Here is a 26,789-nt window from a genome sequence, read left to right as displayed (position 1 = left end):
CTTGGCTTGGCAGGATAAAGCAATGCATATTCCAGATACATATTTTTCCACTCTTGTTTTAACAGTCACATAGGCTTTTCCCGTTGCCCAGTGAGAACAGGTCTATCACAGGGCAAAAGAAGTTTCCTGAAACCCTGACAGCGAGCACCCAGATGCAAGATCTGATTACGCCGCTTGGCCTCTTGTCGCACAAGTCACCAGCTCCACAAGTACATCCTGGAGCATTGTCAGAGTGACCTTCACGGGAAGACTGTCCACACCATGAAACAAAGAAGATGTATTTATCATTATCTATCTGTATCACCCTCGCTTTGCATGTCTTATCTCTGGAATCATCACTATTCTGACTGTATTAGAGGAAGAGTCCAATTGTCAACGACCAGTGTAACCAGGACAAAAATAATACAGAAATAAAACAATACAGAATAAAATACTACAGAAACAATCCCTTATTATCCATAACTTAATGAAGTAGTCATACTAAATTAATTCGGTGCTGACCCCTACCCTTGTTCCCATCACAGGTTTCATGGCTGTATTTCATTTTATTTGTCAAATCTTTCTGACGCAGTTTTTGAGCTTTCTATGCTTCCTGTGCTTTAGCAAACCCTACCTCCTATAAATGATACGACTGAATAAATCTCCTGAGCCCTGTCCCAGGAGGTACGGGCATTATCTAGCAAGGATTCAAGGGGCTTATCACTTGCACTCCCAAAAGCATTTGGTCTCAGTGGGAAAGATTTCCCCTTAAGTGGCACACAAAACTTGGCAAGATGAGTCTCTCTGACATAAACAGCACGATCCTGGATTTGTGGGATCAGGCTATTTAGTGCTGCTCAACTTAAAATACTGTCTTGTACACTGGTAGCCATTTCAGCCTCCTACAGCACCGAGCGAAACCTACAGAGCACAGGCTCAGACTGTCACCAAGTTTGACACCATTTAATAAATCAGGACTTTGCGATGATATTAAACTGGAAGCAGACAGGCATGTCTTTCTGCTAGCACACACTTGGGAGTGAAACGATGATCTTCGGTGGATCCAGGAATACTCCCTTTCGGTCACCAGGGAGTGCCTGTACTCCCAGGAACTGATATCATTAATCTTCTCTGCTCTCCTCCAAGTATATACAGGCATCTTATTGCAAACACAACAAGAGTAGCAGTTCCAAAAGCAACGTGCCATCGCCAGCTCTCTGCCACCCTCGCCCTGCTCCCTCCCTCCACCACTGCTCTGTCACGGTGCTGAGAGCATTTATTCAACTCTTGCAAATGCATCAGCAGCTTGTTTTGTAAAAATTTACGGCTTAGATACGGCACCATAATTTAAGATATAAAAAACAAATTAAGGTTTATAATCCATGAGCTCCCATCCTCTCCAGAGTAATGAGATTTTGATAGATGTTTCACTTTCAAGCTATTGGACCATACGGATGAGTGAGACATCCTACAGCATAAAGACAGTGTCCCATCTGGGCCAACACTAAGATTCCCAGGCCTTATCCTGCACCTACTTATAAGCACTAATTGCTTCAGGAGCCCTATTCTTACATTTATGTATGATCCTATAGCCAGCACTTGGCCTAAGTAGCCTGGCTACAAAAGGCAAGTGTTCATGATGCTAAAAACTGAAATCCTGTATTTTTTTCCTCTATTCCAGCTCAGGGGATCAGATGGGATCATTCCCTGGCAGCACAAGGCAAAATGTGGTGGTCGGTGCTGTGTCCGTGGTAGCTCTGGGTGGGACAGGCTGTGCAGAACGGTCCTTCACCAGGGCAGTGGGTGGGGAGGGAGATTCAGCACTGTTTCACAAATTTTTTGGTTTAAAAGTCATTCTTGTTGATGTTTTGGTTTTGCTGGTCTAACCTCCCATTTTAAAGATATAGCAATCAGTAAAAAATATAGTGAGGGTCCATCTGTAATAAAGGATGTATTTATCATTATTAAAATTGAAGAATATTTATTCAACCATGACTGTGTGCAAACTCAATGTCTATGTCCTTTTGATATACCAAGTATACAGAAAAAATTTCTACTTTTCAAAGAAACTAATTTTAATTTTCCTAAGCATGAAGTTACTATTTCTATTTCCATTTTTACTTCATAGTTTTTTACTTACTGCTTTTTTAAAGAAAAGCATGGAAGACAGGTTTTTTTCCCCGTGCCCTCAAAATGTTACATTTTTATCCTAGTTTTGAGCTTAGAAAAATTTTCTAGTCTATTTTGTTTTCCTCTTCCCCATCCACTAGAAAAGAGCAGCGCAGTCTATAGAATTAGAGATGGAAAAGGTCAGGCCGATGCATCTGCTATTGCTATTAACTCTATCCATTGCTATTACGAACATACCTTTGCTCTTTCTCACTTTGTTAATCTGCACACTCCATAATTCACACATTCAGAAGATGAGTTTCCCCTCACTCACAGTCACACAAACCCTCATTATACGTCGCTATTAAATCTTCGCTAAATTACTACAAATGACGAAGGAAGGGGCTGTGATGTGGTACAAAACGTTCCTGTTCACACGGCGAAGCAGGTGGGACCGGATGTAAAGACTCCTGTCGGTTTTAATGGAAGCTATAGCAGATCTGAAACGAATTAAAAGATCTTTCACACGGTATGATTCTGGGAGTATTTTATTTAATTGCAGGCAAGACAAGGTTTGTGGAAGTAATATCTTTTATTAGACCAACTAGGATAGCTAGAAAAGGGAGAAGAGCTTTTGGGCACACATACCTTTCTTCAAGTTGCCTATATATCTAATATCGCCTATATATCTAATAAAAGATACCATTTACCTACCTACAGACACTGTCTGGGCAATGTTCTAACACCATCATAGCTACAACCACGATAAATTACACCTTATTTAGTCATATCTCCCCGTTTACTGGTGCATGCATGTGATTAAATCATTCATAGAGCACCTCCAAATCATTAGCTTAAATGGAATCAAAAGCTCTAGCTCCCAATGCTACAAAACTCCTGGAAATAGTGATTGCTGGGTGAAACTGCCAGACCTGCTACAATCTGTCAGCTAATGTTTCACCTTCCACTTTAAAAAAATGGTCATTTAAATCAGTTTGGTTGATGCAATACCTTAAACAACTTTGGTGCAGTTTGGCAAACTTTACTTTTATGACTATCATTTATGATGCGCCTGTTGTCACGACTGTCGCGTGGGTAAGGGCCACAAGGACAGACTCCAGGTTTGCCTGAACTGAAAAAATGGTGGGTGGTTGGTTTGCTTATCTCTAGCAAGTGAGTTCTTTTCTGCACCCATTAGGGTTCACTGCAGATTACAGGGTGAGACAATCCCCAACTAATGAGCTACTGAGAACTTTTGGAAACAAATATACAACATTTTACACATTCAACTTTTTAAATTTGACCATGAATCCGGAAATCTCGAGTGCCACTCATTGCAGCGGACTTTCAGAAAGCCAGCACCTTGGGAGTATCGTAAGGATTAATAGTGCAATGTCAAATAAGCTCAAGAGGCAACCTTGGAGTAACAACGGGTGCGCTGGGATCCCCATACAACCTCCTTGAGGGAGCAGTGCCGCAGAAAGTGCCTTTACGCTGCCACAACCGCAGTGTCAATGGATACGATTATCGTTACGTCGTCATCATAACATTGTAACCTTAATGCATCGTATTCTTAGCGGCCGTAATTCTCAACAACAGTTATGCACAGGGCAATCTAGCCAAGACGGAAAGCAAATATTCCTCCCCAGCTGGCACAAATCCTATACATTAGCTGTACAGCCACGCTGGATATCAAACAATCTGCAGTTCACCGTGTGTACCAGCTATATTGCACCCGCGTAAGACTGTATGTATGTCTAAATTTCCACCGCTTCTGCTGCCTAGGCACATTTGTATTAGAAATAACCCCCAGACCCGAGAGAGAGGAACAAAGCTGGCTAGAGCAGTCACCAAAATAGCCACAAACATAAAGGTACTTTTAAAATGACAATCAATTATAAACCAAGTGTAGCTTAAAACAGGAGAAACAACTGAGCCACAGGGCACTTCCTAGGGATATACGAGAGGCCAGGGTTAAGGCCCAGACATGACTACACCCAGCCCGTCATTAATCACCAGGAAACGCCTTTGCCTTGATCGTTTAGTATTTAAAATCATAGACGTTTGACATGGGAAGACCTTTCAATCGTTTTGTTCATCCTCCTATTGCAGTATCTCAGACAATCTTCCCCTTCAGTGTTTCTTTGATACAGTCTGCATTAAACCTGTGCTGTACCTAATGTATTCCCCTTGAAGTGCAAGAAATGTTGTTATCAGATGGAAGGAGACGAGATTCAGGCAGAGAGAGACCAGTAAACACAGTGAAAAGCCAAAAGAAGCAAAATACACTGCAACAACTGCAATTTGCTTCCTGCATGGAGAGCCCTGCAATACCTGTGGGTTTTGCACAAAGAATAAAAAATTGGGATTTTCATTAAGCCTTTTCAGTTGAAAGGCTTTTCAGAATCACAACATGAAGTTTTATAGTCTTTTGACTTCAAAATGTTGCCCTTGAGCCACAGCAGCAGAGCTAACATCAGGCTGGATCACGCAGGTGTCTAACAGAGGCGTATCTGTGTGTCAGGGGACTCAAGACTTCATCGACAGTCATCATCATCCCCATCACCAGCTGAAGGAACACCACGGTGGCCTCTGTGCTCCCCAGCCTCAGTCCCATGGTAGTCCCATGCTTCTCCTCCATGCCACCAGTTGCCAACTGGGACTGGGAAGCCCAGGAGCAAGGGGATGGTGGCAGAGGGGTAAGGATCCCAGCTCTGAGCCATGGGAGGAGCCCCGTGCCTGGGGTGTGATCCTCCTTGGCTAGTTGTCCTGGCTCCATGCCCAGAAAGCTGGGAAGCAGTTGCACCACAGCCCAGCCTTTGGGGTCCCTCCGCATTTTTATCTTTACTCCGTTCTAGGATTTTAGTCGCCCCTTTCGTTATGCATTCAGTTCACCTGTGGCAGGGGTGACCAAAAGCAGATCCACTCAGTAAAGGTGGGCTCAGATGCCGGGGTTTAATGAATCATCCCAGGGATACTTGGCCTTGACTGATCAGTAGCTTCTGTGGGAAAACAACTGAATTAATATTCATCCTGGTGCCAGATTTTAAAGACCGTCTGTGCCAAGCGCTGTGGATTATTGGCAACAAAGCACTGTTTTCCTCCCTCAGACATGTCAGCGTACAAAGCAATAAAAGTCACAAAGGAAAAAAAATGTTGCATTTTAGAGATTCTTTCTTTCTACAAAGCTAGCCATTATCATGACTCTCTCTGAAGCCAGGAAACGTCCACTGAGTCAACATAAAAGTGACTCTATAATGGGTTATTCATCAACTGTTCATATTTGTGACTGACCTGACAGGGCTCATCTCCTGGAAGCAGACAGTGGTGAGCACTACCACCTACAGCAGGGGCAGGGTTGAATGTACGGGAGAGAAAACAAGAAAACAGTGCTGAACCTCCCTCACCCTGCCTGCAAAATCCTTTCTGGTGAAAATCGTTTTTAGCTGTTAATGTTGTTTTACGGCCCAATTACTCCTACCACCATCTGCTTCTCTGTGAAAACATTCTGTAGATGCTGAAGTAACCAGACCAAGCAAAAGGCTGAGACAGACAACGTCATTGAAGTCTCATAACTAATGCTATGACCACGGCTGGGCGAGCAGCTGTAGCCAGCTAGGGCAACAGCTTCCGAGCAAGAAATAAAACTTGGAGCAAACTGGGGGAAGGAGAGAAGGGAGTTTATCATGGAGATCAGGAAAATCCCCCATGGAAAGCTTTCTTTAAGTCCTTTCAGATGGTGAACCTTGTGTATTCAAAGGACCACATTCTGAAATTCAGAAGAAAAAACCTCATGGGCTCAGAGTTGCCCCTTCCTGAAGTGCACTTGCATGCTCCACAAAATCCACACTACACAGCTGAAGAATGAGTCCTGTGGGGCATATTCTTCCAGCAATCCTGCAGTCATCTCAACGGTATCTTTGCAGAAGGGGGACAAAAGCCATCCGAGTAAGGGACAGCCTTAAAATGATCCAGCGAAAGGGATGAACTTCAGCAGGGATTAGGAAATTCTCCATTCCTCTTCCACCAGGTTGGACACCAGGTCTTGTTTATATTGCAGTATTTTTGCTTAAAGACAGAGAAGCACTCCTCAGGACGGTGCTCCTAGCTCCTGAGACAGCAGATGCCTTTAATTTCAGTTTAGATTTCATGTGCCTCGGGCGATAAAGTTTTTGGTCACGTTGACTAAGTGCTTTGAATCAGGGCTTGTGAACTCGGTCTTCAATGCCGAAAGAGCTTATAAGGATCCTGAGAACCTCCTGAAAACCTTGAGGGGTAAACAGCCCGTGCTGCTCTCCTTACTCACACCGAGAGGTATTTTGTTACCTGGGAACATCCGCTGCTTTTGCAGACATCCATGGTAGGAGGACACTACTGGACAAGACTAAAGAGAGAAGAGCCAAAGCATCAGCCAAACCTTAAAGCAAGTATTAGCTAAATAAAAAGTCATAGGCTGTTTTGAACATGGAGAAAAGCTAGCACTCTGATTTTTATGAAAATTCAAATGGAGTATGTATATATTAAGAATGAAACTGCCAATTACTAACTTTGGGTTTTAGTTCTCTGCACACCAAACGATCTCCCAGTTTTCCACGTATCCTATAGTGGTAAGAGGCCAGGGTGTGCCTGTGTTTCCAGCATAAACTTCAATTTTATGGGTTTACAAATCAGATGTTTTAAATTACAGCTGAATGAGACTGAAGACTCCTACACAAGTTGTCATGTCAAAAGTGAACTGGGGAAACATTCACACACATTTTTTTGCACTGGGTATAGCATGTGCAAAAGAGAGGTTATGAAAACTACTTTTAAGCCTTTGAGAATAGTACGGCTGCACTGCATCCTCCCGGTGGTTTTGCTTCAAGACCTAAGTTTACCTACGTCCCAGTGATACAGAGCAGCACAGCAAGTCCTGCATGTACCTCATGATGCTGGCATAAGCAATGTTCTCAGTCGCAACGTCCTGGAAGACCACTAGCATATCACTCCTCAGCTGCCATTTTAGCCCTTTGGGACTGCTGATAGCATCATTCCTGGGACGGCTTTTATGTTACAGCTAAGGATCAGCAGTTCTAGGGCTAGTTTCCAAGACAAGACAAATCCTTTGAACTATGTAGCCAAAGACACTGCAAATATTCCTTTAGCCAGTAAATAATCTTGGGATTTTTATTATTTGCCAACCTTTGATTTATGAAAGACTTTTATACAAAACCAAGGGAAGAAATAAACAAATTTCAGTCAGCAACACAAAGTGCAAGTGACTTCCACATAAGCTGCAGCAGAAAATAACACCCATCATTTCTGGGTGGTAAAATTTAGCGTACAGGAAAAAGGATGGTCAGTTGATGTGTCAGCCTGGGATGCTGGCCATAGGGCCAACGTTGCTTCTCTGCCTTAGACCTTCTGTGAGCGAAATCATGAAGGTACAGACCTCCAAGTTGCCTCATTCCCGTTGGTTGTTTTCAGCAGGAATGAAGAACTATCTTAATTCTTGTGCCCGTGCTTCAGACTGCACCATGCAATGTGGAGGTTGCTTCACGCGCCTCATCACACAGGTGTAGTGAGGATAAACCCAGTAAAGTTCATGAGATGTTCATGTATGACAGTTAAGTCCTATCACTCCCTGCCCTTGTCACCAGTCCCTCTCCAGCTTTCCTGTAGCCCCTTCAGGGACTGGAAGGTGCTCTAAGGTCTCCCTGGAGCCTTCTCTTCTCCAGGCCGGACAACCTCAACTCTCTCAGTGTGTCCTCATAGCAGAGGTGCTCCAGCCCTCGGATCAGCTTTGTGGCCTCCTCTGGACTCGCTCCAACAGCTCCATGTCCTTCTTATGTTGGAGGCCCCAGAGCTGGATGCAGTACTGCAGGTAGGTTCTCATGAGAGCAGAGTAAAGGAGGAGAATCCCCTCCCTCGACCTGCTGGTCACACTGCTTTTGATGCAGCCCAGGACACGGTTGGCTTTCTGGGCCGCAAGCACACATTGCTGGGTCACGTTGAGTTTCTCATCAACCAACACTCCCAAGTCCTTCTCCTCAGGGCTGCTTTCAATCCATTCTCCACCCAGCCTGTAGTTGTGCTTGGGATTGCTCTGACCCATGTGCAGGACCGCAGTTATTACGACTCTTAAAATTATTTGGTCATACCACATGGGTGTGCCAATCCAGGTGAGAATTTTTTTCCATAACAAGCTATGTATATTGGTTTTACATTGTTTTCCTATCCATCAGACCTCTTTTTAAAAAAGCTTCATTTTTATAATATAAAAGCTAGCTGATCCTAATGGTGTTGGAGTAGGATGATGCAAGAGGACTTAATTCTGATTGTGGACTCAAGATTGAGTCATGACTGGGTTTGACAGTATTTTTTTAACCGTACATTTTTAAACTATTATACATTATTCTCCAGTCTCTGGGTTCATAGCAACTCACAGAATTTACATACAGTTGTCCTGGTTTCTGCCACAAACGAGGAACAAAATCTGCAAAGTTCTAAAATAGACTAGAAATATTGGCTAATCTGAAGTTTCACAAAATTGTTAAGAAAATGCTCCATCATACATCACTTCTGAGGTTTCAGATTTTGCAGAAATTACTGTAGATGACTGCATTGCAGTGGTTATTAGCGGGGCTAGAGAAAAGAGGTGGAAGGAATGACCAAAACCTGCAGTCACTGACAGGTCTTCCATGGGGTGGGAAGAAGAAGGGGAGCAGCCAGTTGCTTCCCATGAAACACTGTCCCTTTCTGACAGAGGAGAGATAAAGATGCGCTCAAGATTGCATGCATATGGATATTGCATGTATATGCAGCCTGATCCACTGCCCACGGAAGTTGAAGTTAAACTGAGTTTAATAAGAGCTGGGCTAAGCTGACGTTTTAGTCTCTTTGACTCAGCAAAATACTTCACCTCCATCCCTAGTCAGGATGGGACCCAATCACACACCTAACATTCAATCTTTGACATCAGCTGGCCCTCAAAAAAAGCCAACCTGAACACAGATGAACTTTGAAGCAGGGCCAATGGAAACGCTATTGCTCCCACACAACCAGGTGATAGCAAGAAAACGGAATGTACCTTTCCTGTAAGAGCTCTATGGGAAACAATGTCTCTGCAGTTAAAAATAAGCAAAGTACAGAGCCCTCAGTGACTGCTGGCTCTGTTTATTCGGTATATTTTGTTTATTAGGTATATTAGGAGTCACTGTAGACTGCCTTTGACAAACATTTTCGGTATCAACAAAATCCCGGTAACACTAAGCAGTTCGGATTGTAGCCTTTGAAACTCCTTTTCTAGACAACATTCATCTTCCTAATTAATAATTAATCACACTGTGTTTTTAAAGAGATTATCAGGTGTGATAGCAGAGTGTGCCTAAGGCAGTGACTTCATTAACCATACGGAAGACGTTTACTTTGTAGTTCTCCAGCCTGTCGCAGAGGTAGGTGCCAAAGGGGTCTCTCTTGGGTTAGAAAGTCAAAGAGCAACAATTTAGAGCAGGAAACAATTGGGCTATTATTTTTCTTTTTTGTTTTCCTTCTTAAGGAGCTTTTAAATCATAAATCTTCGGATGCTTGTTGTGCAATTTAAGACTCAAGTCGACTTTTCCTACAAAAAGGCCCAATTCTGTGAAGAACGGAGCACCCTTCCGAGTTAGACCGAGGACCTTCCTCTGTTGGTGCACGTTACCATGGTAGGAAGAGTTTACAAACACTGTTCCACCTAACAAGGCTTTGAACTACGTTTGTGCAGAGACATAGCAGACTCCATAGCGTGCCAAGAGTGTCAGCGGGGCTGGAAACACTGATTTCACCTACAGGACAGTATCTCAAGTACACTCTCAGCAAGAACTCACAGCGGATCCTGCCCAGACTGGAACCAGTTTGTGGCCCTGACTTGAAATGTCAACAGCAGCATGAAAGCTAGCAGCCCCCCGAGGATTACAGGACTGTTTTCAACGCAATCAGCCAAGAATAGTGCTGGACAAATAATCATTACCAACTAATTTTATTTATGTTTGTCAATCGGGCAGCTCTATGTGATAATTCTGGAAGGTTTTCTGCACTATCAATGAAAATGGTTCCCTTATTCGCCAATTTTGTGCTATTCCCATTGCCTGGTTTCAGTACTGACAGATACATTATGCCTCTTCCCATTAAGCTTTTGCTCACCTGTATGAAGTGCCATTAGGATTATTCCTGCTGATGGGGAAACAGGGACGGTGACGTTCTGCCCACAGAATGAACTGATAATACAGGTGAGACTGAAAATCAGATGCCCTGACTCTGCTTCCTCTCTAACCAGCAGGATAGTAACAAAGAACACAAATTCTCAGCTTTTTTTGAAGTGCTTTTCACAAAGGAGTTGCAGAGGAGGGAGCAACTACCCCCTGTGACTTAGCACTAATCTACAATTTAATATAATAGTTTTTAAAGTTAAAAACAAAAATCTAATGTGAAAGTACTCGATACAATGGGTCCATTTCTCCTTGAATTTTCTCCTGTGAATTATCTTCTATTTTTAGGTCTTTTATTTTTAGGCTGCTGCATGCTGGGCAACTCGACCAACTATTAATTGGAAATGTTTTGCTTCTCATGCAGTTTTATTTCTTTGCTTTCTGCACCACTTAAACCAAAACTGTCCTCCAAGGAGATGACAGGCTACGGAGAGAGAGAGAGAGAGAGAGCACATTTAAAGGACAGTTACAAGCTGTGCTCTTCGGGCGCAGTGTGGCACTATTATAAACCTTTTGCTGTTCTCTCCTCCCACACCTGCGTACGTTTGTGTCTGTGCATGCATTTTTCTTAAGCCGTGTCAAACTTTATGGAGTATTAGGGCCATATGGCAGCAGTTCAGCAAGCTCTCAGTATGCAGCTGAGATTAAAAGACTCCCTGAGCACAGTCGGCAGAGTCCCGTGACAATATCCATGTGCCATATACGGTGCTCGGTCCTGACAAGTAGATCCAAATGATCTGACATGGGGAGGGGTGGGAGCTGGAAGACCCAGCAGGGCTCTTCACGGCTGCAGGTCCCCGCATTTTTGGCAGCTGCGTTACGGACTTTCTGAGGTGCTGTGCCACCCAGTCAGGTTTGAAGCTGAACTTAAGAGAGTGGTACATGATCATAACCGCTATTTTTAATACTATTGTCACTACCTTTCTCAGTAACCTAGACAACAGCATAAACCTCATTTCTTTCCAGTTTCAGAGCACTACTACACTAGTTTGAACTACTGTTCGAGCTGAAGTCAGTGGCAAAGCACGAGCTGGGAATAAAATCAGCCCCCATTCAACTGGCATTTCATTTAAAGGGACTTAACATTTGCTGGGATATTTAACTCCGCAAAGCTCACATGCCTTTGCAAGCTACCACTTTAAAATGCTAGCTAAAAATATTTGCGTTATCTGAAGTCAGATGAATAAATCCTCCCTACTGCTGGGTACACAGTGTGGCAGTGTACAATACAACTGCAAATTTATTTGTTAGAAACTGTACATCTGTTATGATTCACGCTTGCCAAAATATAATTCTTTATGGCAACAATTGTTTCATGGTGCTTAAAGTTTTTCACCTCTGTGCCAGGAATCTCATATGGGATAATTCCATGACCTTGGAATCCAGCAGATACATTCCACATCTGTCTGGTCTGGGAAAGCCCGAGTTTGTTGTGTGAAAACCAGAGTGGGAAAATAAGACCTGGAAATATTGAAAATACAGAAACTGCAGGGCTGCTTCTTTTTTTCTGAGTTTTTGGGTTTTTTTAGTTACCAATTTCAAGTGTAGTCAATCAATCTCACAGAAGCGGTTACTTTGCTTTTGTAAGCAGACATTCACTTCTGATCCTATCTTCAAATTAAGGAATATGGTATAAACATTAAAATAATTCTATCTCTGGAAAAAATCACAGCCTTTAAATATTAAAACTAAATCTTGTTGAAGGCTGCTTGAGATTTAAATGGAAAAGCACCCAACCTACTGCAAGTAAACATCTTACTGGTGCCTGTGAAGATTTAGGATGGCAGAAAAACTGTAGCTGTGCTGGAATCTCAGCGTAATACTTTTCTCATTAGACTCTTTAACAAAAAATGAACCATAAACAGCTTTGTGGGCAGTGAACTTAAAAAGCCCTGGTTTCCTGTGACGCTTCCCTGTGCACATTTTCTGTTATTCTAATAATTTGGCTGAGCTCCTGCTGCAGCCTTGCTCTCCATGGGGCACTGTAGCATTTTCATGCATACAGCCTGCATCTCAAATAACCTGCACCCCACTATGATCTGTGCAACACTGAAGATAAGAAGGTGGACAGAAAGCCGTGAAGAAAAGGTTATACTAAGAAAAAAGGAGAAAAGGTCAATGTGCTTGCTAGACAGAAGGGGGAGACTAAATATTCTTGTCCATCCTAAGCAGGATGATATTCCTGGTTTAAAGCAGGAATTGCTGTTCTGATCATCATGGAGGCTGGAAGTCTCCCTTTCAAAAGGGTTTCATGGTTGCGCTTCAGTCTGCAAATCGTGAAGGTGCCAATTCACTATGTTCTTCTGCAGGACCAATATGCTAAAAAGATGGTATCTCACAGGGATGTGACAGAGGAGGGCAGCATTTCAGGCCAATCAGCAATGAATCGTTAATTTATGAAGTTCATACAAAACTGTGCAAACAATTTTAAATCCATGGGTAGTCCTGGGTGCCTTAGAAAAGCTTTTACAATAGGATTCACAAGATCCCACTTGGAGCCAGTATTCGTGATGCTGGTGCACCAAAGCTGTGTATATCGGGAACTGATTTGACTGAAGCATGCCATGAATGACCATGGGTTATAATAAATAAGTGCCTTGCCCCAAAATTGCATGGCAAAGCTTAGCTTTGTACTAATGGACATAGAGTACTCCGAAGGAGGCTGCATTCTGGTGATATATGAAATGCTTTCTATATGTATAGCAGCCAAACCAATTGGCTGCATTTTGAGCGTTTTGGATTATAAGGCCACAAACATCAAAAAACATATAAAAGAAGCTAATGACTTTTCAACATATTGTGACAACAAACCAGCCAAAACTACTTTCAACCAGTTTGTAGAATAATGTGTTCCTGGCGACTCACATCAGCTCTCCTGCAGAAAAGTTTAACATCAAAGATGTAAACTCCTGTGAAAACAGGTTTAAAATACAAAGCTTAAGCTATGTGTGAGCGGGCACAAATACTACTGCAGCACAAGAAATAGTTGATATTGGATGTTCACTCTTTAATGCAGAAAAATATAGGCAATTTCCAAACTGCGAAACTATATCAGATTTATAGTGGAAGGGCGAGGTGAGCAGATACTTTATGACTATGCAGTATGCAGTGTTAATACTTTTCTACCCATTCAAGTCTTAACAGCTGTTCCATCAAGAGAGGGAAATAAAGGCCCTTGGTAATTCTTAAGCAAGCTGCCAATTTTCCACATGGGATTCGATGGCTAAGAAAATCAGGTTTTCCTAGTCTCATGCTACTGTAAGGAATAACAGGACACATAGGAACACTAGTAGAAATAAAAAATTTTCTTATATACTAAGTATCTTGATAATGAAAAATAATCCCTATCTAGTATTAGTCTCTTTTATTCTGACAGTATTGTTTTGAAGGGACACTGCGCGTCACATATTTTAAGTTCCTTAAGTGTCCCACTGTGTGATATACAGGCACAGTTATTTGCACCGACAATTTTGTGAGCATCAGAAGAGAAACTGTGTTCATAAATCGAGTGTGTACTCCAGCACCAGCATCCAACACTCAAGAGGAAATAGAGAATGGAATTTTAAGTGTCAGATATTGATTAAGAACCAAATCCTGGCTGCCTTGGATAGAGGCACCTGTCCAAAAATTCACAGATAAGGAGCAAGCGAAAAAAACCCAACCTGTTGGCCTCTAAGCCATTTGCAGTTGATGCTGTAAAGCCCTTTACCCCCTGAGTGGGGCAGGATCTCTTTTCCCCTAAATCCCATCACAACACAGCAGCCTGACAGAGACATACCCTGGGTACATACAACTGGATCCCAAGGGAACACAATGACACCGGCTTCCTTACATCCATCTGACCCACCTTCTCCCACAGTGAGGGACCGAGGTTGCCTCCTAGCTCCTGTGCCACCACTGCCTCGTTCCTGGCCACGTAACGTGGGGCCTGGCACCTGCACTTGAACTGTCACCCCACCGCCATGTGTTGGTCACTCCCAGTCTATATATTTGTGTATGAACACTCACAGCTGGTACTGAGAAGTATGTACTTCAATACATGCACAATCATAGCCTAACGCTGATTTGTTATTTTTAGTCTGAGTCTCTCTAATACCTTTTTATAACTTGTTATATCACAGTGCCTAGATATTTGTGTGACATAGCAAGGATCCAAATATTTATGTCAGAGAGGGAGGAAAAACCCCATCAGCATCTGTTTGCAGAAGTGAGATGGTGGAACTGAAGTGTCAGATAATCTCCCAAAAAGATGTCAGCATTTTCAGCTGCCTGACAGATTTGTCTGCCTCTGTGAGAGTAAACAAGAAAATGGCTCAGCCATTTGGACTGAGTTTAAGGCAAAACAAAGAACAAATTATCCATTTTCAGATCAGGTCTCCTGCTCCAGTTTACAGATGTTCGCTTGTGACTTCCCCTGTAAGTCCCTTTGGGAACGAGGATCAATGCACCGTGTAGCTGGCCAGCCTGGTTAAAGCACTGGCAATTTAAACAAGAAAAATCTCGTGTAGCAACAGTAGAGACAGTAGACACACCTCAAAATTCCTCTGTATCTTCAATTTACTGGAAATCAGGGATGGTCCCACTTAAGACATTTCCACGGAACTGGTATCGGAATTAATTTGAATTTTGAGCAATTGTTCTGGTTTGAGTGAGTTCAGATTTATGCTGAAGAAAGAGATTAAACTGAACCCATATCTCTTTAATACAAAGTCTTGATCTTTACCAGGAAATCACAGAGCTTATCAGGATGCCAATCTTACCTCTGTAATAATGAAGAAATCATCACCGGGCTCTCCCTGCACAACAATTTTTTCTCCGTCTTCAAACTGGACAGGTTCCAGTGCATCAGCCACTGTCAGCCGCTCCCATTTGTCCAGGGACTCTAAAATATTGAAGATCATAAAACTGTATTATAAAAAGACTCTAACTTTGGCTGAAGATTTGTATGTAAACTGACAGCTCTGCTATGCCTGGTTCTGTTAGAAAAGAAACATTTCTTTCATGCAGGCACTTTGCATGAACCTCCAGTTGGGGAACATGAATGTATTTATTCATTGTGTCTTAAACTTTAGTAATCACCCAGATAATAATCTTAAAAGTTGGACAGGAAAAGTTGGCTCCAGTTCCCTACGCCTGCGATCTGATCTGCGCTGCCCTGGTGCTGCAGCGGATTGGAGCAGCCTAGGAGCTGTTTGGAGATACCAGCGATACGGGAGCACGGAGATCTTCTTACTGCATCCCACACCAGATGTCAGAACAAGTCCTACTGTCTTTTCGTCAGAGTTGCTCTCAGCCGGTTACTGATGGCCCGCTAGATAAGTGATGCCAAAGTGCCGACCTAAGAGATGACACTTCCCCCGTGGGTGAGACCAGGCAGGGCTGAAGCCAACAGCAAGACCCTGGTGGTGTGGGTGGCAGTGAGAGCGAAGGCTCAGGATGGACGTTTGAAGCGGCACCTCTGTTTCATTTGCCAGCGGGATGGTTTACAAAGTGTTTTTCTTTTCATTCTCCCACTTAGAGAGAAAAGTTAGAAAACTTCAAAGTAAACTTCAATAAGAAAAAAATTACCGGTGTGTTTTATGAGGAATGGAGCTAACACAGCCTGCTTCCTGTGCCTCCGTGTCCTTATCCCCCACCTGCAGCTGCCACAAATCCCCGGCCATACCCACAAGGCGAGGGACAGCCTGCACAGCAGCTGGTCCAGGGCTGCCGTCCTCCTCCTGCCTTTTCCCGGGGATGAATTTTACCCATCCTACCCTCGGGGAGATGAGGGGTGCCAACCCGTGTCTCTCTACCATTTGCATGAGAATTCAAGACAACGAATTGCGCTTGAACTTCTGTACTTTTATCAGATTTGACTGAAAGAAGTGACAGGTTTAAAAGTTATTAAAAGAAACAGATAATATAATGATACAACCTTCGCTGCCTCAAAAAGCTGGGCTAAAATTCACATACTAGAGCTCTGCTGATTCTTACTTATGATGAATTATTGAACTAATATAAGTCAAGACACATTTTCTGACACCAGGATTAGATCTGGGCTGTTCTCTCAGACTCTGGTTTCCCCATTTTGTTAAAAATATTGCTTAGAAGTATTTGTTCTTTAAAAGTTAAAAAATTTTGTTCTTTAAAAGTTAAAAAGCCTCTTGGCTGAGCTCAGAAGCACACACTGGCTCTAGTAACAAAACCAGATCACAGTGATCAATGCACCAAAGGTAAGTTTTGAGTTGCCTGACACACATAAGTCTTCATGTTTTTATGCCACTTTCTGTTGCTGTTTGAGAAATGATGATTTCCAATATTTTCCCCACCTATCATCACTAATCCACTTACTTTCCTGCTGTATTTGTGACCTTTGCTGCAGAAGAATTAATATCAAAGACCAAGCCCATATTGCCAATGCAACATTCAAAAAGTGCTCTGTTTGACTAAAAATAAGCATAAAACTCTTTCATACAGACTAGAGTAGGCTTTTTCATATTTTTTTTTTAAAAGAACTCGGTAATTAACAATGAAAAGAAAGAGTCTCTTGAAACTTCTTCTTCAGTTGGCTTTATGAAAAATTCAAAGCTAATTCTAGCTGTAGTCACGAAGTGTCTCTCTTTTGTCTAAGGGAATTGTACCACTACAAATACATTGGTTAATGGTTCTTGCAAACAGGGCACTATATAGAAGATGATTGTACATGATAAAACTCCTAAAGTTTTAAGTTGCAGAGTTGAAGTCAAGCATCAAATAAAGTAGACCATATGCAATTTTTTGCAATTTCTAAATTGTATGTATCAATGCATGGCTTTACATTTAATTCAACTCCAGAAGAAAGATTCTAAACAATTAGTTTTCTCAAATCTTGATCAATACACTACTGAAAAGCTAAAAAATCCTTAGATTAAAAAAATAATAATTGCTCTTACAGCTATATGGCTAGCTACAGACACTACGCAAGCCTTGAAAAAATATACATAAGAAGGAGATAGAGGATTTTCCACCATGAAATCACCAAGTTCTGACCACACTAAGGCATGAAGTGGACTTCTCAGTGCTGTGTTGAGATTTCTAGAATACCTTTCTGTTTCCCAGCTGTCGTCTACTTTTTAGACGTGTGAAATAATAGATCCTTACACATTTCACCTAAATTCTCAATGCTCCTGAAATGATGCGTTATTTTGTCTGGTGCTTTTTCGTACTTAAAAAAAAGGGTTCAAATCTTGAAGCCCTACCTCACTTTTACTGAGATTGAAAAGCCATACCACAAACTAGGATATAATTATATTGCAAACCGCATGTTTAAGGAAGCACATCTTTGAATAACCTTTCTACTCTGAAATTGTTTTGAGATGTCTCATTGTTGTAATTGCTTCTCATTAGTGCAGGTACAGAGATCCTTTTTTCTTTAAATACTCACTGTAATTTGGTATAATTTGTGCTCTTAACTTAGGAAGATTTAAATTAAGCACGAAATAAGGCATTTAAATGATGAAAACTTCATTAATAAGTGAGCAACATACTTGGCCTTACTTTAAGCATACAAATGTAATTGAAAATTTCATGCATAGCACCTTGCAGAAGTTCAAGTACATTTTCACTAAGACTCTCATATTTCAGGTAAATAAGCTCAAATGGTAGAGGATTACCTTAAACAAGAAAAGAAAGTTGTTTAAATAGAAATATAAGTATTTTAATTATATAGCAAATTAATCCTGTACTGTTGTGGGGTTTTTTTTCAAGATAGCCCCAGCAGAAACTTGATGTTTCTCCTACAGCACCAACATTTCATTGTACTGTCTAACACTGTCCTCCTTATTAGAAGCTTTTGTTCTCCTAATGGTGATTGATTGGTCAGGCATTATGGGTTTGTTGTTTTTCCTACTGAAGGCCATCAAGAACATGTCCAAATTTTGTGGCTATCACATTAATCAAAGGGCAACAAAATCCAAGGACAAGAAGCTAAACAGATGTTTTAAGAATGTGAGACAGGGGCTGTAAAATACACAGAAGAAAAAAAAAATCAGTCCATTTTGATTTGTGAGGTTAGTGTGTTTAGTTCACATAAATACAGTATTCTTACAGGAAAAAGCTTCTCCCCTGTCACCTGGAAGGATGTAACTAGATTTTATGACAAATTCACATCTCTGCACTGCTTTCTCCTCTATCCATATGGTCTCTACTGCAACAGCAGCTACCAAAGGGTTACCAGTGAATGCCTGCTCCCATATTTAAGGGAAGATTTGCCCTTCAAACAAATGCTCAGTGCGTGTTAAAGAATGAGAAAAACAAGTCCTAAAAAGGGCCCTTTACGCTTTCATTCCTTCGGAAACGATGCAACCGTGAGGCCTTCTGTTTGACCACCATTGCTTTCATCGTGCCATCAAAGACCAAAATTCATTCTGCCAACACATATAACAGAGGAACTAACAGGAAAGTCCAAAGGGCAACTGACCCAAAATGGAGACCTTGCTCAGGAATTCTTCATACATCTTCCGCTTCCTCAGCGTGCTGCCCTGTTATTAAAGGAGAGAGAAAAAGGAGGTAGAACATTACACAAAGTATTTTTGTGATTTCTTCCTACAGCTGCTCTTTTTTTTTTTCACCTCCCCTTCCAAACCTTAAGCCCAGCCAGCATAAACAGCCTAAGGCAAATGTTTCCCCATAAAATGTCTGGGCAAGTTCTATTGCTGATAAGCGAAGACAGAAGGAATCAAATGCAATCCTGGTGTAATTTCACTGACTTCACTGGTGTTACTGGACACCATGGATGAATTGTAGCCATTATTTACAGGCACTCATTTTAAAGCCAGAGCTTCATCAATTAACTGTTTAGCTAATTCAATATATATCTTGTTACCAATGAGGCCCTGCTGGAAGGGAATTTACAATTACAAAGTAGGATAAAACTTAAAATGTCCCCCTCATGGGTCCCAGCCTTTTAGCTTAAAACCTCTTTAATGCCAAGAGCGTTTATCTGTAAGCCTGGTTTATATTCTGTATAGTGTTGTATGCATTGTTACTGCTGAGCAACCCATTCATATTATTATTTTAACAAGATTTAAGCGTTTTGGAGCAGACAATCCATCAATGCATGTGCAGCCACCAGCACAGTCGTTCCCACTCTACTAAGATTTTATTGTGTGATAAATTACTGAGAAAGCTTCTGCTTACATAGTGTTGGATCACCACAGACAGAAACCGTAAGTAGCCATTCCAGCACGCATTTCTGAAGGAGGTTCAGGTATGAATAAATACGATGCAGTTTTACCAATGCAAAAATACTTAATTCATCCTTAACTCCTTCTGCAGAGACACAAATGACTTGAAAAGAAAACCTTCCCATGTACCAAAGAGGAACTCCAGGGTCTTCCTCGGTACTGTGCAGTTTATTCCACACTGTGATATGACAGCCCGCATTGTTTCTGCCTGGGTAGATTCCCCGTGGATGTCGAAGGCTGCCTGGTGCCTGCCTGTCAAATCTACAAGGCAGGAGTACAGCAAAAGATGATACATCCTTCCTCAGAAGAAAGGGGAAATAAAGATGGCATTTACTTATGGGCTGGGCAGAAAAGACAGAAGCAAATGTCAGTATGTGCCACAGAAAAAGCCACTTCTCCATTCCTCTGTCTCCGAGTGAGCACTAGAAAGTGCTGGAAGCAGAGGCAGAAAGTGGGGATAGACAAAGGAAAAGGAGAAGAAACATTTTACCCTCCACTGTCAAAGCATCCAGAAATGCATGAAAGTATGAAAACAGAAAAGGCTGGTGTCCTCAAGTGCAATGATATAACTAAGAATTAAATACTGTCCCTCTTCCTACACTCATTGTGCAGGTGGGGCTTGATCCAACGACCACCAAAGCTGCGGGAATCCTTCCACCAACATCAGCAGGCCTTGGCATCGGCAGAAGCTGCTGGGTGCTCCCACCTGGGGACAGCTCCCGTTTGCACCCCTCTCCGAAACAGCCGCAGCACCGTCAGGAGCTGCCACTCTTCCCAGGTACCTCTGAATCATCAGCAGCAGCAGCTACCAAGGTCTCCCCCTCCACACCCCGTTCATAATTTCCGAGTCTGGTGATGACAGTTCGCCTCTCAGCGATAGCATCGGTAACCCTCGTCTGACCTCTCTGTCTGACAAACCTGGTTCTCAACCTCGGGGGCCCCCGAAAGTATTTGAAGTGCCAGAAAGAAAGAAAAAAAAAAAAAAAAAGAACTTCAAACGGAGGAGGCTCTGCAAACCACGCCAGATCCTGACAGCTCATTGCGAGACAAAGAATGGAAACCTGGACACTGCGCAGTTGTTGCTTTCCTCCCTGCAATCGAGTGGAAACAAGAACAGCAAAATTGACAGCTGTGGAAAACCAGATTGGTGGTTTAGTTTGATGGGCTGGGGCACCCAGGGACAGATGTGGAAAATGCTTTTTAAATGACTTGCGGACACAGATGAATTTTAAGAAGCAGTAATCAGTAGCCATAAATGACACCTGACCACAGCTTCAAGTATTTAGAGACGCAGACAAGACCCAGGAAGGTAAGAATTGCAGGCATCCCGCCTGGCCCGGAGAGCAAGAGCCCATCACTTCCTACAGGAAAATGGGTGGGTTGGTTCTTGGCTAAACTAAGCCAGGGCAGCGGTACAGAATCCACCTAGAAGACAAGCGCAAAAGCAAAACTGAAGTGGAAAGAATTAATTAAATGTGCTATCATCATTTTTTGTATTGTGATAGTATCTAGAACCTCAGTGGAACTCCACTTAATGCACAGCTTCACTGTCTTAAATATCCCACGTCTCAGAATGATGCCACAAAGGTAAGGGAGAACAAGAGCCTACAGAAGAACTGCTGGTTGAGGCTCAGGAGTCCTGTTTCCCAGCACGTGCACTGAAACCCAAGGTGACCCAACTGATAGCTCACGACTCTGCCTGCAGGATGGCTCCATCCAACCTTCCATCTCTCCCGCAGGAGACAAACAACAGTCTCCAGGGTGGCATGAGCCACCCGACAGCAGAGCATCACCTCAGGGTGCCCAGGCAGGCACAGAAGCTGTCTTTGCATTTTCAGAACACACGAGGCTGGATGCTGATCGGCACAGTTTCCAGACCCCAGTTTCTCCTCCAGAAAGGAGAAGCCTGGCTCACCCTCACGCACATTGTTTTCACTTGAGTGCATTTTCCTGCTCGAGCTTTCGAGAGAACACTACTCAACATAAGCTAAAAACAATGCAGCAGTAGAAATCCTACAAACAACCCAAGTATGTGCTTATTTCCATTGGTATTAATGATCTTTTCCTCCCCATGAAACAGAGAACATGCCTACTTCCCACCTTCCTTGATCAGCCTAATATTCCCCTCTCATCCCCTCCCATTGGCATATTATCACCTCCTCATGTCCTTTTTATACCTGTTTTATTTGGTCTAGTTGCTTTACCCAAATTATTGAGGCCAGGGATATGAACACCAGCATAACCTCTTCTCCTACCCTTCAAGTTGTTTCTGCAGAAGTGTTGACTGGCACACTCCCTGGGACATGTGCTAAGTCTTATGCAATATTTTCATGGATCTTCTAGAAGCAGCAACAAATCAGACAATAACGATATCTGCAGACTAAGAGATACTATGATAGCTTGCCAGGACAGGAAAATAACAAGAACAAACCTGGAGACATTCAAAATGGAAGTAGAAAATAATAGAATGAACTTCTGTTTGGAAAATACAGCTAAGAAATGCAAATAAAAAAAAAAAATCCAAAGCACTAATGTTTGACAAATGGAAGAAGACTGGAAAGTTGTAAAGCTGAAAGAGATTTACAGACAGTAGATGAGACCTGATTTGCAACATCAGACTGCAACAAGAATACAGCCAAGGCTATTTTGGTCTGTATACTCAAAGACATCATCCAGGAATGAAGTTTAGAGGCTCCATCTCCATGGCTCGGATGTGATGGCGCCTGGTGTGCTACACTCTTGTCTCGGTACCTCTTCTCCAGAAAAGTGCTCCCAAACCAAACAGAGCCTGAAGAAATGCTAAAACACTCGGGGAGAGCCGATAAGGAAGGAGCAAAACAAATTCAGCCTGTATATGTCAGCTCAACACTGGGATCATAGGTATGCCATGCTCATAGCTAGCACGCATTGTTGCAAGCGTTTTAGGTAGACAGTGATAATAATCTACAGATACATGACAGAAAGAGAGGACAATTTAGTACAGCATAACTTGAAATAACTCGAAGTAATAGGAGAAAATTAAGAAAATCTAATTTAAGATCAATATCAAAAAAGTTTTCCCAATGCAAGAATTATTCTCTTGCAGAAAAGTTTCCTAAGGGAAGCAGCAGAAATCGTGCTGCTTGAGCCAGATAAAAACAATAGTAAATGTACATGAATAATTCTGCACTGGCAGGGTTCTTGATGGCATGTTTTTAAAAGTCTTTATTAATTCTGATTTTTCTAACCTATTAATATCTTATTTCAATAGTCGCTGCTTCTCCCTCTCTCTCCTTCCCTTTGTTCACTTTCTCCCCGGTTCTGAGCTGTCATGCATAAGCTCATCTTCTTAAAGACAGTGGTTCCCACTAACTACGAAGACTCGTTAATATTCTAAGCTGCAGTGCTCCTCCCTGAAACAGTCCCAAGGAGAAACAAGATCACTTGCATTTGTGAAATCCACCCAGAAATCAGCTCAAAGTCAGTTTTAGGACCACTTAAAAATGTAGCAAGTCCTAGGCTAAACTTAAGCAATACACAGGCTAGGAAAAATGAATGCCCCGGAGATAACAGCAGGTCTTGTTGAATAGGACTGTTGCATCTCTTTTCCAACTGCCCCTTTGCTTTCCCTGTTTTCTTCCATTTTTTTCTTCCTCAAGTCCAGTCTCTGTCTCTCTTCCCCTCTGCTCACCTCTTTGCTTTGTCCCTCCAGCACTCTTCATATCTTCTTTATTGCTCCATTTTTTTCAGGTGGAGTTGATCGGGTCCTTCCTAGAAATCCCCACCTTCATTAAGAAGCCAAACAAATGGCAAACCAAGAGGCAAAGCATGGCTCGAATTTCAAATAAAAAGAGTTATCCTGGTAGGAGGTGCCGGAATGGCCTTCTGGACGGCTCCAGCCCTGTTTAATCCCTGCATAAACCTGATATCGAATGATGCTTTGGGTGTACATTCTTGCAGGAGCATGAAAGAAAGAGTCACCATGCATATCGACCGTGAAAACAAAATAGCCCGCAAGATCCTGGTGCTATATTGCACAGATGTCAGATGGATTGCAGGCTTCGGATTTGCTTTATGTTTTGGCCACCACTCAACCTACGTTTTATGGCAACACAAAGTCCTTGGGACTTTATCTTATCTGAGTAGAAAAAGACACTTGTTAAAGAACTTGTTCCCGGGTTCAAAGCTGTGAAAAGATGGTAAACCAAAGCCAAACTAGCATAAACAAAATGAGGGCATAACATTAGGAACTGACTACCTTTGATTTATCAGGACTTACATCCCAATATTACAACTCACGTTCAGTGAGCAAAGTTGGCCAAATAGGCAAAAAGTATTGTATCCCATGCAAGTGCGCTGTCAAAGCCAAGTATCTTGGACCACGGGTACTAGAGGATAGTTACATTACCCTGAATCAAGCCTTTTTAAAGAAGAAATTACAAGAAATTAATACTTCAAATTTCCTCAGTCTGGGAACTGAATTGTCTGGGGGATCAATCTGATGTTGGGATACAGACATTTGCTTCTCTGGTATTTGTGGTATGTGCTATATTTAGAATACAAATATTGTACTACCCTGGGATGTTCCCCACTTCGTGATGCTCTTGAATCCCAATTGCAAAGAAGAGCGCAGCAACATTTCAGCAACTCAATTACATGAGAATCCGGTGGCAAAAAAATTCCTTTGCTTCTCTCCCAGAAGAATGTAAGTAAATAAATATAGAATATATACATAAATGTGCGTGTGCACTTGTGTGTGCGCACACAGGGTACATATACATAAAAAAATTTGCAACAGAGTGAAACGTATGCAACTCAGCACAGATAATTTCATGAAATAAACGGAACACACAGATGGACAGATAATTTGTGAGTGTACTGAGGGAGGAACATGTTCAAGTGTTTTTTTGTAATCCATCTTGTACAATGAATTTCATGGTATAATACTTTGTCAAGGACTGCAGCAAAAGCCAAGCAATTTCACTGCAAATCCTGACCAAAAAACCCTCCACCTATCCCAACATTTACAATCATCACAGCTGCTAAAACAAACTTGAATGTGACCTTCAAGCCATCATGGCACCTAAGCTGAGACAATGAAATATAAAGAAATATATCTGTTTTAACAAAGTTCTTTTGGGACAGGCTAAATAATAAATGGATGACAAGTGTAACTAAAAGCCAGCAGGAACTTTTTGCATCAGGCTTTGTCCATCCAAAAAAAGGAAAACCCAAACTCCCAAACCTCCAGAGATACATTTTATTCATACCATAAACCAGTCAGGATCAATGAGACACGTAAGTGGGGAAAATGGCACTAAGGAAAAATAAAAACTAGAAATGACTAAATGTGAAGCAAAGACCCAAAACAGCCTGCAAGGAGAAATGAGGTAGAGAGTCAAGTGTCTCAAGACAGGATAAAATCTTTTTGGCAAGTGTGGATCTGAAGGCACGATTTGCAAATAAATATTTACAACTTGAATAAAATTTCAACACTAGACTGAGAAAACATGGGGCTGGTCATGGCCAGGAAGGAATGCAGAGGAAAGAAAAAACTCTCTGGGGTTATGGAGGGGCTTTATCTGACTACAGAAAAATAAAAAGATATCTTTGGGAGAAAAAAAGATTGATCCCTTGGACAAAAAGGATTTGCAAACAGAAAATAAAAAAGAAAAACCTGCTCACTCTCAAGTTTTAAAACCAACTTAAATGATATATTTCAAAATATATCCTAAACATTACTACCTCTTATTTAAATGCAGAAGCATTCCTGCATCCAAAATATCCAGCAACTTTCTAGAAACATAAGGTAAGAGGCTAAACGGCAGGAAACCATGTTTCTGGGACTTGAAAGGCAGCTACTACTACTACATCTTGAAACGAAGCACAGCAAAACCAGCCATGTAATGGTGGAGTTAGCTTCAAGTATGAAATGCAGCCACTGAAACCTGATGTAATTAATTCTTAGGCCTGAGGAAATGTGCAGAGAGCCACTGTAACCTGCCCTCACACGAATGCACAAAGATAGGTGTCTCATTTCACCTACAGCAAAGAAATTATCCATGCTGCACCTACAAATAAATTAAAAGATGACAGAGTTGATGTAGTCTGGATGGGTAAATTGCATTCACCGTGGACAGCGCTTAAAATTGGACATTTTTTATACCTGCAGCAATTAATTCACCATGCTACCTGAAATATTTCCTATCTAACTATTGGGAATACTACAATTACACTGTCTGGGTATCTAATGTAATGTAACAGACAATCAATTTTTCATGGCCCCAACTGTAAAAAAAAACATAAGAGAGAAAGGGAGAAAAACCACTTCTATGGAAAGTTAAAGGTCTCATCAACTGCAGAAACTGAGCTTGTTAGGTAAGGTACAGCAATCACTGGTTCAGAGAATATGTAAATTAATTTGAAAAGCACTTAGCACTACACTAGAATCAAATATACGTATATCCATAATATTCAAGTTGTATGTATGGCTGAAGCTAGCATTAAAAACAGTCTTTTCCACTTGGGACTTTAAACCCTTTTAGTCAAATCCTGTTTCTGCATCAGATATTCATCTTTTGAAAGCTGCTATCAGATGGTAATGGACACATGACCAAACCTGAAAGCTCACAGGGTTGGATGATGTTAGGTACCACTATTTTCATCAACACTAAAACTGAAATTACCTCTAGGCTACGAGGCCTGTGAATCTGTCCCTTCAATTCTTTAGTAGCAAGGTTACAGGCAGCTGTAAAAAGCTATGCTTAAAAAGCCAATGAATATGTAGCTTGTCCTGACATTTATTTTCCTCCTACATTCCTTCTCTTTTATACTTTGGATTCTTCCTTGCACCATGCAGGTTCATCGCACCGGTTATCTCAGTCGCCCCTCTACTGCATCCATGTAGGACATGGGACAAATAAGCTGAGTGTGCCTCTTAAATCTGTTAGGAAATTCTCCTGCTCTTTGTTTTAGAAATACCTTGCAGAAAAGTCTCAGTTTCTACTGCCTGCTTCCCTGTACTGGGAAGCATTCAAAAACTATTAAACCCGCTTATCCACAAGACAGTATGCTTCTCATCATTATTCCTCTATTTTGTCTTGGAGTGATCAGGCTGAATATTTTGGGACAGAGTAAATTTCTATCAGATGTCGTCTTCTAGATGTCAGTGTGATGTTCGTTTATGCGATACAGAACTCAGTCTGTGAAATACAGAGTAAAACCCAACAATGCTTCATACAGACATCCAACAGTCATCACACCGTATAAATAAAGATCACTCTCACAC

General features: G+C 41.8%; 1 protein-coding gene across 3 annotated transcripts in view; it reads right to left on the bottom strand.

Moving 5' to 3' along the window:
• PRKAR1B (protein kinase cAMP-dependent type I regulatory subunit beta) overlaps positions 1-26,789 on the bottom strand; it is a 102,005-nt gene that overhangs the window by 5,707 nt on the left and 69,509 nt on the right. For all 3 annotated transcript variants that reach the window (XM_075768169.1, XM_075768172.1, XM_075768170.1), the window contains exons 8-9: positions 18,757-18,817; positions 15,077-15,198 (exon numbers count right to left, since the gene is read on the bottom strand). In XM_075768169.1, the coding sequence (XP_075624284.1) occupies positions 15,077-15,198; positions 18,757-18,817 (183 nt within the window). The remainder of the gene's footprint in view (positions 1-15,076; positions 15,199-18,756; positions 18,818-26,789) is intronic.

This window comes from Balearica regulorum, chromosome 15 (genome assembly GCF_011004875.1).
Source record: "Balearica regulorum gibbericeps isolate bBalReg1 chromosome 15, bBalReg1.pri, whole genome shotgun sequence".
In the NCBI taxonomy this organism is placed as follows: domain Eukaryota; kingdom Metazoa; phylum Chordata; class Aves; order Gruiformes; family Gruidae; genus Balearica; species Balearica regulorum.
Note: the sequence above shows the minus strand (reverse complement) of the source record. Positions and strands in the feature narration are given on the sequence as shown.